This window comes from Lineus longissimus, chromosome 13 (assembly GCF_910592395.1).
Source record: "Lineus longissimus chromosome 13, tnLinLong1.2, whole genome shotgun sequence".
Lineage (NCBI taxonomy): Eukaryota > Metazoa > Nemertea > Pilidiophora > Heteronemertea > Lineidae > Lineus > Lineus longissimus.
In genome coordinates this window covers 4,829,136-4,841,787 of record NC_088320.1, presented here as the reverse complement: position 1 = coordinate 4,841,787, position 12,652 = coordinate 4,829,136, and the positions used below count along the sequence as shown (strand labels likewise).

The 12,652-nt window shown below is 41.1% G+C and overlaps 2 protein-coding genes and 3 non-coding genes across 10 annotated transcripts in view; all 5 read left to right on the top strand.

Annotated features, from left to right (window-relative positions):
- LOC135497591 (transient receptor potential cation channel subfamily M member-like 2) overlaps window positions 1–3,511 on the top strand; it is a 30,742-nt gene extending 27,231 nt beyond the window's left edge. For all 6 annotated transcript variants that reach the window (XM_064787372.1, XM_064787370.1, XM_064787371.1 and 3 more), the window contains 4 exons: window positions 256–559; window positions 745–897; window positions 985–1,098; window positions 1,388–3,511. In XM_064787372.1, the coding sequence (XP_064643442.1) occupies window positions 256–559; window positions 745–897; window positions 985–1,098; window positions 1,388–1,504 (688 nt within the window). In that variant the 3' untranslated portion in view covers window positions 1,505–3,511. The remainder of the gene's footprint in view (window positions 1–255; window positions 560–744; window positions 898–984; window positions 1,099–1,387) is intronic.
- A 730-nt stretch (window positions 3,512–4,241) lies between these two features.
- On the top strand, window positions 4,242–12,152 carry LOC135497842 (heat shock cognate 71 kDa protein). Its single transcript, XM_064787791.1, has 9 exons — window positions 4,242–4,367; window positions 5,425–5,640; window positions 5,790–6,148; window positions 6,323–6,660; window positions 6,798–7,015; window positions 7,594–7,768; window positions 8,330–8,556; window positions 9,754–9,986; window positions 10,535–12,152. The coding sequence occupies exons 2-9, from the start codon at window positions 5,433–5,435 to the stop codon at window positions 10,736–10,738; spliced, it is 1,962 nt and encodes a 653-aa protein (XP_064643861.1). The 5' UTR covers window positions 4,242–4,367; window positions 5,425–5,432; the 3' UTR covers window positions 10,739–12,152.
- LOC135498514 (small nucleolar RNA SNORA73 family) lies at window positions 7,067–7,304 on the top strand. Its single transcript, XR_010449091.1, has one exon. It is a non-coding gene; the product is annotated as a small nucleolar RNA SNORA73 family (small nucleolar RNA).
- LOC135498516 (small nucleolar RNA SNORA73 family) lies at window positions 7,938–8,175 on the top strand. Its single transcript, XR_010449093.1, has one exon. It is a non-coding gene; the product is annotated as a small nucleolar RNA SNORA73 family (small nucleolar RNA).
- Window positions 10,144–10,381, top strand: LOC135498515 (small nucleolar RNA SNORA73 family). The gene has a single exon (XR_010449092.1). It is a non-coding gene; the product is annotated as a small nucleolar RNA SNORA73 family (small nucleolar RNA).
- Window positions 12,153–12,652: the final 500 nt, after the last annotated feature.

The window sequence follows — 12,652 nt, the reverse complement described above, 5'->3', positions numbered from 1 at the left end:
GATGCTCAATTTCCAGTACCCACTCCCCCTTGAACACTTGTGTACGCCAGAGCCCAGGCTACCACGAGAGCCCACTGGTCTACCATCCCGGTCTTGATTTTAGTGAAGAGACCCAGCAGTGCAGTTGCCATTCAATTTGACCTCTCTAATCAGGACACCTCTCTATTAAGGGCAGCACTTGTCAGTCCTGAGGGTGTTCTTTATAGAGGTTCCACTGTTGTATAGGATCTAAAATTCTTCCCTGTCATCTTTCAGCCAAAATGTAGAAAGCCGACCTGTCATCTTATTCAACGAGTATGACAATCTTCACTCAGTCAGTAGGATAAGTTTCGAGGGGCCATACGTCGTTGAAGACAGTATCCCGAAGAATCCATTCGGACGCACAGGGCTGACGGGCCGAGGTCTCTTGGGCCGCTGGGGACCGAACTTTGCAGCGGATCCAATTGTCACAAGATGGAAGCGTGACATCAATGGACAGCCCGTTTATTCTGAGGGAAAGAAAGTGTTGGAGTTTGTTGCTGTTGAGCGGAAGGATTCCAAACAGTGGGCTCTTCCTGGGGTATGTAGCAAGCACGGATTGGCACGTTGTGGTGTATATTGTAGATGTTTTGCGTTTAACATAACATAACGCCCTCCTCCTAGGCTGATGCTCTTCCACTGCGCTACTGCTGATGTGATCTATGCGATCTTCAAGGAATAGGCATGGTGTTTTTGTAATGAAACATGTGCTTCTCTCCCTTTCAGTCTATCACCAACAAGACGCGAGAAGACCAGGTCTACGAGTGTCTCAAAGCCGAGTTCACCCAGGAGGCCATGAGTACATACGCTCAGGACAAGAAACAGCAGGCATCTGTTCGACTTAAACTTGACAACTTGTTTAAAACTGGAGGAACAGTGGTAAGTTTTGATACAGGGAAATTACTTATGTGTTAGGAAACCAGAGTTTGTAGTGCAATGACTTAACACATTTCTCTGTTATTACAGGTATACAAAGGTTACACGGACGACCCGCGCAATACTGACAACGCCTGGCTGGAAACTATCGCAGTCAATTACCATGACGACGACGGCCAGACACTGAATCCATTCCAACTGCGGGTAAGTAAATTAGGCTCCAAGATGCAGGATGCTGGCGGCCGAGAGGTCCCCGATTTGACCTTGACCTCCACAGTTGGCGTGAGACTCCAGGCAGGGCCAAGTTGATAAAACAAATATTTTCACTAACGCTGGCGTTATTTTAATTTGGCGTTATTTCCTTCAGTTAATATTTGAAAATGCAATTTGAACATTTCCATTTGCTGTAGCGATTCACACATATAGAAATAATTTCTAACCTAAACTTTTCCCAGTCTGTGGTGTTGTTTCATTCTTGTTTGAATAATTCCAGGCCGGTAACTCAGTGGAAGCAGTGGGTTGGCAGATGGTGTCCTCCTCAGAAATACTCTACGGCGGCCATCTTGCCTTACTGAAGAAAGTTGCAGAATTACGGGACGCTGCTTTCTGAAACAGCAATTAGGACTCAAAACGAATACTTCAGCTGTTGGGATAGCCTGCTGAAGATCCTTGTCTATAAAGGATCCTTGAAAAAGCATAATAAAATAGCAATTTTGATTACAGAGGAATCTCAATCATCTGAAGTCAAGAAAACTACATATTTGTTGGTTTTTATGAATCAAAATGTGCTTTAAATGGTCATTTTATCGGGGCACGCCATTCGTTATTACTGGTAGTCCAAGAAAATGGAAATGCAGTCACACACAGTGCTGTAATGCAGTTATTGTACATACGAATTTATTGAAGCTCCTGCCTATTGTCCACCTTTAATACGAGTTATACATGGTCAGGTTATCATATGCTTGTATATTTGTACATGTATATCATATAATATCACTATTTAAAACCAGTTTGTACTTTTTTATTTGTACATATCATCTGTTTGTTAAGTCCATTTCATTGCCAGACTTGGGTCCAGTATGCGGACCTGTTAATCATAACAGATAAATTTTGACACATGCGGTTTTGAGCTGTTATTTGAATGAACCTCATGTTGTATATTCTGTTTTTGTATAAAATCAGGTTGCAAGGTACAAAATTAGTGTACCTGCCAGGATTTGTTTGAGGGAACGTTTTTGGGATGGCCAAAAAAAAATTTTAAGAATTTTTTTAATGTTTCATTTTAGACTGTAAATATCCTCTTGGACCGTTACAAAACATGTCGGCTCATGACATCATGCTGACATGTTGTTACATGTGCATTGATGTGCATTGATGTACATGAAACAACATATCAACATATGTTGTAAGCTAACATGCTTTCTCACAACCGGACCTAGGTAATTATACAATTCTATGTCTTAAATGCAAATCTTACCCTGATAGAAGTAGAAGGTACTGATACGCACCCTCAAATAGATACCATACCCATTGATGGAGACCCAGAAAATTGAATCTTGGCACTTTTCTACAATGTGGCATTCATCTCCGTCCAGTTACCAGTAGGCCTTATCAAGAATTAATAAAGACTAGTCTCTATCAATTCTTGCTTGTATTATGTACATGTATATTACTAAAACAATAAATTGAACATCAGTATTATAATTCTTGGAGTATATATTATAATTCCTCTTATTATGTCATTGATTCCGTCTAAGGATATTTAAAATGCAAAGAAACGATTAGATAGGTCTTGGTTGACGTCTTGTTTGGCCCAAAAATGAATGATGTTGTAGATTTGACACTCTCAAAAAATTAGTCATGCCTGCATGGCAGAATGCAGACTTATTGATAAATTGCAATGAGGTCAGTGATTGATTGATTAGGACCACCCACTCGGGTAGGCCTACTTGACCAGTAATCTCATTCAACTGAAAAATGTTGGCCAACGAAATAGAACTCTGATAAGCACAACTCTGATAAGCACTGGCCACGTCTGCATGGAAAATGTTAATCGAGACCTTGCATGTATTGACAAAATGAAAGTTATTCAAGTGCCAAATGAAAGTCGTTGATTGAAAACAAAGAGTGAGTTTTGGCAAGGTATTTGCATGGGCTTTCACTTTATTTTCAAGTCGGCTTTCACCTTATTTTCACAAGTGCAGAGTGACAAATGGTTGTGTCATTACATTTGCCTTTCTATAAACAATGCGGGTTTCATCTTGTTGAGCTGGGCATTTGAAGAACATGTGAAGTAAACACTCTTTTCAAACATATGGGTAATATCGAACCTCTCAGAAGGGTGCGGGGGGGAGGTTGTTTGCTTCTAGTAAACTTCTGGAAATGGTTGTATGATTGATATGTGTAAATGAGGTGATAATTGGTATTAGGTGGTTAGTGATAAGTTTAAAAACTCTCAGAGAGATAGTCTTACATAAACTATGGCGTAGGCAACAAACAAACACACAACACTCTGTGATATTATTGTTTTATCCTGATATTTTCCTATTGTATTTTTATTTCTGAACTTAGGAAATGTGGATTTGTTCTGCAGTGAGAGTATTTCAAAATAAAATTCTATGAAACTTATCATCTTCTTTTGTTCTGATGTTTATGTGATACGGCATTTTTGCATATCAAACAAAAGGGTCATATCATCAATCCATTGTTGATATCATTAATATAGCTTCGGACTCATCGGACAGCGGACTGGTGACAAGTTTCCCGATTATCAATGATGGGTCCTTATACAGCTTCTGAGGCAGTCTTATCAGAGAATGGACTGGATGGTTTTGACAATGGTCTCCAATTATCAGTGATGGTTCCTTACATTCTGAGGCAGGCTTATCTTAGAATAATGCCAATGGACTGGTTGTGACAAGTTTTCCCAAAATTTTAATTATCAGTGTCCTTCAATAGCTTCTGAGGCAGTCTTATTAGAGAGTGGACTGGTTGTGACAATTGTCTCCAATTATCAGTGATGCCTATAGCTGGTAATAAGTAAATGGAGGTACACTAAGGTCTGTGAGATTATTTTCATGTCCGATTTCATCATTTCAACATTACAAATTATTGATTTTGATAGTGATTAATGGTGATTAATGAACGCCCACGTGCCTCTCTGAAATGAGTTTCTGGAATCGTCTGATCGAATACGCTCATGAAGCATTACGTCATCTCTTCCTTACAAGCCAATCACATCTGGTGTATTGTGAGATTTCGGCCAGCGCGCACCTGCCCGATGTTACAGTGACTGTCATTGGTTAGAAAAGTGTAATGTTCGAGAAATTTCTCTGTGACGTCACAATAGTCTGCTCGATCCTTCCCCATTATAACTCCCTCGTGGTCGCAGTTTCTCTAAGAACTAGAAACTGAAACGCTTCAAAAACCACCAAATCCCCTTATTCAAGTTTGTTAACAGTGTAAATAAACAGGTAAATATATGGAGATTCATGAGAAATTTAAGATTTTCCGAAAATTTTCGTGTTTTTTGTGTGAGTGGAGTGATTATTTCTTCCAATTGCTCCAAATTCTGATAGTGATGTGTGCATGCTCATGGTCATGTGTTGTGTGTGATGTGCATTGCAAATGGATTGAATAAAGACTCAAATTTGTAGATTACTGTTTTTATTTGATGATATTTGGGTTGTGTAATTTTCAGATGAAAGCATTAGGCCTAGGCCTATTGGGAAACAAAGGAACTGTTGTTGAAGAAAGAAAATCGTAAAAATTGACCCCTGGGCCTGGCTCACTCACACTTTAATACTCGCACTCGCAGTACACATGTCACATGACACACTCGTGCACTCGCACTTCTCGGTGACACTGGTCATTGTAAAGTGCAGTGTCATGTAGGCATGTACGGGGAGGACCTTTGAGGGTTGACTATAGGTTTTAGGTACTGCCATTTGGGCTAGGCCCCCTAGGCCTCAAGTTAAAATCCTCATGCAATTCAAACTCCTTGACCTTCTACTACCGTAAATATAGTCAATTTCGAGGCCGAGGGTTGTACTGGCAGCCAGTTCCCTCAATCCTGACCCCGACTCCCAACCTTAAAATTGGCATTCACTTCGTTTTGAAAAAGTGTTAGGCCTAGCCTAATTGCTTTATCTCTAGCCAAAATGGTGGGACGTATGACTTGAAAATGAAAGTGATATATTATATAGATGCTAAGAAGTAGGACTTGCCCTTATTGGCTATTTTCATAAAAATTCCAATACGAGAAAAAAAGGAAGGGACTGAATCATGGTTAACTATTCTGATGTATGACTTGAAAATGAAAGTGGGACGTATGACTTGAAAATGAAAGTGATATATAGACGCTAAGAAATTAGGACTTGCCCTTGTGTTTTTCCCCTGTTTCATTTTCACTTTTTTTAAAAACATTGGCTATTTTCATAAAAATGTCAAATGCGAGAGAAAAAGAAGGGGCTGAATGGTTAACTATTCTGAATGATGTTGTTTATTGATGAATTGGTATCTTGTTTTCAGAAACAACCATGGCAAAACCTGCACCAGCAGTCGGAATCGATCTTGGCACCACATATTCCTGCGTGGGCGTATTCCAGTACGGCAAAGTAGAAATCATCGCCAACGACCAAGGCAACCGAACAACACCCAGTTATGTCGCATTTACTGAAACTGAGCGTCTTATTGGTGATGCTGCCAAGAACCAAGTGGCGATGAATCCCACCAACACAATCTTTGGTAAGTTTCTGAATAACAGGCACGATGAACACCTCCATTTGCCGACTGATTTCCTTTCTTTTCCTCTTAGTTTAGACTATGATTCACACATTGTATGTCATCATCTGCTTGTGTCATGACAATATATATGTTAAATCAAACTCTTACAGATGCAAAACGGTTGATCGGTAGAAGATTCGAAGACCAAACAGTTACCGCGGACCAAAAACATTGGCCCTTTGAGGTCGTCAGCGACGGTGGGAAACCAAAAGTCAGAGTAGAATACAAAGGCGAAGAAAAAACATTCTATCCAGAAGAGGTCTCTAGTATGGTGCTCGTGAAAATGAAAGAGACGGCAGAGGCTTATCTCGGACAAAAGGTCACAGATGCTGTCATCACCGTGCCTGCATACTTCAATGATTCACAGCGCCAGGCCACGAAAGACGCAGGCACGATTTCTGGAATGAATGTGATGCGAATCATTAACGAGCCAACTGCAGCTGCCATCGCATATGGTTTAGACAAGAAGGTTTGTATTTCACTTGTCCTGACTTGTTAGCTGCCGTGCAAATGATATAGAGTGGCTTGTTGTCATAATAAAGCTTCAGTTGCCATGTAACTTGACAAAGAAGCTTGGCTGTCGATACAGAATTGAAGATTTCAATCATTACTTTGCTGAAACCTTGCTTTGTTCTTTCTCCAGGTTGGTGTAGAACGTAATGTACTTATCTTTGACTTGGGAGGTGGAACCTTTGATGTCTCCATACTCACCATTGAGGATGGCATCTTTGAGGTCAAGTCGACATCAGGTGATACCCACCTCGGAGGAGAGGACTTCGACAACCGAATGGTGAACCATTTCATGCAAGAATTCAAGAGGAAATTCAACAAAGACATCGCTATGAACAAGCGTGCTGTTCGGCGTCTCAGCACTGCCTGTGAACGAGCAAAGAGGACCCTGTCTTCCAGTGCCCAGGCTAGCGTGGAGATCGATTCGTTGTACGAGGGCATCGACTTCTACACAAACATCACAAAGGCTCGGTAAGTAAAAGCAAGCTTTACAAGACCTGAACAATTGAGATGATTTCATTTCCGCTGAACTCGTTCAACTTGCTTTTAGCAGGAGGCATCTGTTGTTTGATTTGGTCTTCTTTAACAAGCGCCATCTTTGCTTTCAGATTTGACGAGTTGAATGCCGATCTTTTCCGAAGCACGCTTGAGCCAGTTGAGAAGGCCCTCCGCGACGCCAAGATGGACAAACAGAAAATCCACGATATTGTCCTCGTCGGAGGCTCCACCCGTATCCCTAAGATCCAGAAACTCCTCAAGGATTTCTTCAACGGCAAGGAGTTGAACAAGTCCATCAACCCTGATGAAGCTGTGGCCTATGGTGCAGGTGTGTTATCTTTGTGGACTTGACTTGTTTTTCTACTGCAATATTTTCAACCCAATGTGTTGACATCCATGTGTGTGAGGGTAACTCCTTGCATCACGTGGCTCTGTCAGATGTGGCATGCGGGAGCTGAATGCTTTCTTGCTTGAGGTGCATTCCCATTCCACTACATTGGAGAGCAAATCTGTCCCCTATCCTCGGGTGGGCGAGGACAGAATCTTGTATATTCCATAACCTTCCCATAGTCACTCTGTGGCCATAATTGGGGAGATAAACCATGCAAGATACATTTTCAATATTGTTATGTCTGTTTCATATAAAACAATTTCAGGTATTGGAGCCTGTTGATTTAAAAGTTGGACAACCATGTTTTCAGTTCAGTACAAAAACTAATGTATTGGTCATAAATTACATAATGTTGCTAAGCTACAAACAAGTAGAGGAGAATGTGTTTTATCATGAAAGATTCGAGGTTAGTTGTTGGAGCAATTACAAGAAACATTCTGTGCAGATTTTCTTATCGGCTATAAAAAAACACCTGGGAGCACAAAGTTTTGAAAACTAAATCTGCTCTTTTACAGCTGTCCAAGCTGCAATCCTCAAGGGCGACAAGTCCGAGGAGGTACAGGACTTACTTCTTCTTGATGTTGCTCCATTATCACTCGGTATCGAGACCGCTGGCGGTGTGATGACAGCCCTGATCAAGCGAAACATCACCATCCCAACCAAGCAACAGCAGACGTTCACAACTTACAGGTGAGTCGGTCATCAAGGGTGCAGGGAAAGGCTTCTGCAAGAATTGTTATGGTTGAGGTATTAGTTCGCATGAAAAAAGCTTGTGTTGAAGACTTGGTAACCCTTTTGGAACAACATCATTGCAACGTGTCACAACACGTACTTAAAACAAATTTTTGGAGGAAAAACCCCAATGTGTTGTCATCCATGTGTGTGGGGGTAACTCCTTGCATCTCATGGCTCTGTCAGATGTGGCGTACGGGAGCTGAATGCTTTACTGCTTGAGGTGTATTCGCATTCCACAACATTGGAGAGCAAATCTGTCCCCTATCCTCAGATGGGCGAGGGCAGAATCTTGTATATTCCATAACCTTCCCATAGTCACTCTGTGGCCATAATTGGGGAGATAAACCATGCAAGATACAGTCACCAATAATTGTTCTGCGCAGCATGTCGGTTTTAAGTAGCAAATTGCTTTTGAATGATTCCACACTATACTGACAAGTATTTATTCCTTGAACATGAAATCAACTTATGTAGAAATTGGTCCGGAATTTCATTCATCTTGTCTTGCCCTTTCAGTGATAACCAACCCGGTGTGCTCATCCAAGTCTACGAGGGTGAACGTGCTATGACCAAGGACAACAACTTGCTGGGTAAATTCGAGTTGGCCGGTATTCCTCCCGCACCACGTGGCGTCCCACAGATTGAGGTCGTGTTTGACATTGATGCCAACGGCATCTTGAACGTCTCTGCTCATGACAAGAGCACTGGAAAGTCGAACAAGATCACCATTACAAATGACAAAGGTAAGTAGCATGGATTTGCCCTCTTTCCACGACCCCAACCATACCCCCTCCCCCCGCCCAAAGTCGGGGTCGTTTTGAATTGAGTATTGACGGAGATGGCGCTTCAGTTCCTAATATGTCTTACAGATTGCGATTGTGACAGTAAGTGCTGGCAGACATTGACTTCAAACCACTATATCCCCTTTATTCATTTTCCATGTATAGTTTTCATTCAAGGAGGATACCGCGGTGACGTCATATCACGTGATCCCGACCCATATTAGTGATCGCTATGGCCAATCAGATTCAGTCTACTGACAGCACCAGCACTGAACACATCTCCACGTCTCACTGTCTGGAGCGCTCCTGTACACAAAAACACCAATAGACATGAAATATTGCAATACCTAGTATGGATTCTTCCTGTGTAAAATAAAATTTACAGAGCAGATTAACTTCCACGAATAAAAAAGACGTTTGGCGTGGCCAAAGTGCGGAAATAATGTCTCCGCTAAAATACACTACGAAATACACTAATCAATGCACTACGCAATATACAGTAGAGATGCAGTTGAGTTTGTTATTGTTTTGACTTAGAAGCTCGCCCATATCATAATATATTCATGTATTCATGAAGTATGAACTCATTTCTGTCACATACAACTCTAAGAACAGTCAATTTCTCCTTAAATCATCACCGAAACCGCGATATCCGCAGGAAGATTTCGTTCTAGTGTCCGAAAATGCATGATCTTACAGGGGCGCTAACTCGACAAATAGAGGGGATCTATGGGGATCTATGCGAGTTTTAGGTATAACAGGTCTCGAACTTGTAAATCTGTAAACATGACTCCAAATCCCATTATGATAATGAAGAGATTGCCCCATATCTGGGAGACTGTTTTGAAACCATCGCTAATTTTGGAAGATCGGTGCCCGGCTATTTGGTTTAAAAAACCCTATTTTTCCCCATCAAAACAGCACTTTTCATTATTCAAATGATAGCTTATTGTCTGAAGACTTATTTCATAGCAGAAAAGTACTAATAACTCTGATTTGATGCGAAAAATCTAACTTTTTTGATGACTTGATTTTCCCTTGGCCGTGGATCGAGTTTGTTTACAATATGCAGCGCCATCTTGGAAAAAGCCGTGACGTCACCGCGGTATCCTCCTTGGTTTTCATTGGCTATTTATTCTACACCATCTGATCCTCCAGGTCGTCTCACCAAGGAGGAAATTGAGCGCATGGTCAACGAAGCTGAGAAATACAAGTCGGCTGATGACGAACAGCGAGAGCGCGTCTCCGCCAAGAACCACCTCGAGAGTTACGCATTCCAGATGAAATCTACAATGGAAGATGAGAAGATCAAGGACAAGATTCCAGAGGACGACAAGAAGAAGGTCTTGGACAAGTGCAAGGAAGTTATCGACTGGCTCGACCATAACCAGGTTTGTAACACAAAGAACATTTTGATTAAAACCATTTGGTAAAATTATAACTATATCGGGCTGCCTCAACTTTCATCTGCTTCAAAGTGCTGTTGGTTTCGGCATTCGCGTTCCGTTTCGGTAAATGAATAAAGTGTCTGGAGACATAAAATTTATACCAATGTGTTGACATCCACATGTGTGAGGGTAACTCCTTGCATCACGTGGCTCTGTCAGATGTGGCGTACGGGAGCTGAATGCTTTACTGCTTGAGGTGTATTCCCATTCCACAACATTGGAGAGCAAATCTGTCCCCTATCCTCAGATGGGCGAGGGCAGAATCTTGTATATTCCATAACCTTCCCATAGTCACTCTGTGGCCATAATTGGGGAGATAAACCATGCAAGATACAGCAATTTAATTAATTTTCGTATGTTTTCTTTATGAGGTACATTTGAACGATAACAATTCTCATTGTATTCTCATGCAGTATTCTCATGCAGTATTCTCATTGTGTAATTCACATTTTATAAAGCACTTTTAATGAAAAAGTACATTGGATTTCCAGGGTGCCACCAAGGAAGAATTTGAACACCAGCAGAAGGAAATTGAAAATATTGCCAACCCCATCGTGACCAAACTGTACCAGCAGTCTGGTGGTGCCGAGGGAATGCCAGGTGGTATGCCCGGAGGAATGCCAGGTGGTATGCCAAGTGGCGGTGCACCACCCAGTGGTAGTGGCAGTGGCCCAACCATTGAGGAGGTCGACTAAATCAACGAAGAAACCATTACCAACAGTGATCAAAGAAGGGCGCTTTACCAACTGGGCCGCTTGGTTGTTGAGAGGGGTTCCAAATTGGTTAACTGCAATGCATAGCATGCTTGTCCCAGGTTGTTTCCACAGCGATACTCTACTATATAGCTGCTTTCATAAAGGTAATGGAAAACAGCCTGGTGATGTTAGTTCAAGTAGTCTTCTTTCATCATTCACGCCATTGTTTGACACAGTTACACTGGTAGAATGTGACAAATTTTCCACTTGTTCGTGACTAGATATCATCATTGTACTTGTAAAAAAGTGTTCATCATTGTCAGCATTGTAGTTCTAGCTCTTTTGGAATTCCTGTGCTGCATGCATCTTGTTACAACCGTTTGTAGGCTTAAAATATCGACACGTTTTAAAAACTTTTTTCTTGGATTTTACCGTATTACAACCAATCATATTCTAGACCAATCTAAAAATCAATTAATGTATTTGTGTTGTGCATTCAGTTACATTAGTATACTTCAGTAGTTGCTGTCTGTAAAAATCTTAGTGAAAGCTGAAGTAGAAGTCACCCTGTGTTTCTTTCAGTCTTGCAATCCGATTCATTTCAAAGATTTTGATCAACATACTTCAGTGTACAGAGGTTACAATTTAAGCCTGTCGCTTGCAATTCCATGTAAAACTTGGGCTACTTTCTTTGCCATATTCAAGTATCTTTGCCATATCAAGTAGAGTGTTCATGTGTGTGTGTATATTCATGTACTGTTTACAAATTGATTTATGATCCTAATATTGCTGAAAGGATCGGGAACGCAAGACTTGTTGCAGGAGGAGTGTCGTCACTCTTGATTTCTGTGATTTGGTTGGTGCGTTGTGTGAATGTTCCTGGCAACCCCTCTTTGTTACCGATCCCGGTTTTTAGTTCATATTCAAGAACTTAAAAGACAACTGCCCACCAAATGTTGCCGAAATGTTGATCTCCATAAATATCCCGAGCTGGGATACAATAGTGCCATTGTTTTTGCATAAAATAAAGGATAAGTTTTGGTTGCCATAATATTCCAAGGTGCCTCACAGCCATATCTTTTCTACTCGTCTCATTGGTGTTGGTATCTTGAGCATTTTCCTTGTTATCACGTACGTCACAATTTTCAACTATAGCCCTTGATCCCTCTGTTTATCTACCGTACTGCATTGAGGAGCCTTCACTTGTTTTCTTTCAAGTTCCTTGTAAATTTGTTGTCATCTATTTGCTATGGTGACTTGATTACACGGACCATGTGTTTACTCAAACGATTATTTTTTCAAAATTGTTAATTGTTCATCATGTTTTTGGTACTTGATGTATTGCAGCATTTATTTCACTGTTTAAGAAGAAACAAACTTGAATAAAGGGACGAAACCTAAAATTGAAAAACTACTTGATTGTTTCTAGTTGTTGATAATTCTTATTGGCTGATATTTATAAAAGACTAGTAAGTGCTTTTACTTTAAACTTCATGTACATATACACTAGCCATCTCTTTAGAAAACTGTAGTAAAAGCATTTACTAATAGCACCTCCAAAAGCCAGATTTCCTTGACGGGGTACATGGTCGTGTATCTCATACTCTGTACTGCAGCAGACATCTAAAACAGTCGGGAGAAATTGCATAGATCGCAGTTGAGTTGAGCAATACTGAGCTTCAAGTCCGTGGATCAGGGACAGAGAAATGTGGCTGGCTATCTTCCCCTCGTCGCTGGAGTAGTCTAATGTGGAGCAGCCTTGTTCTCATCAATGCATCTTGATCTACTGCTAACCAGACCGCTAACATTCTATCCTCCCTGATGTCCAGTATGAGCACAATCCAACCAGTTGCCCTGTATAACTGTACGTAAAACCCAGTTATCGGGTGGTATCAGGATTTCACAAGTTACTAA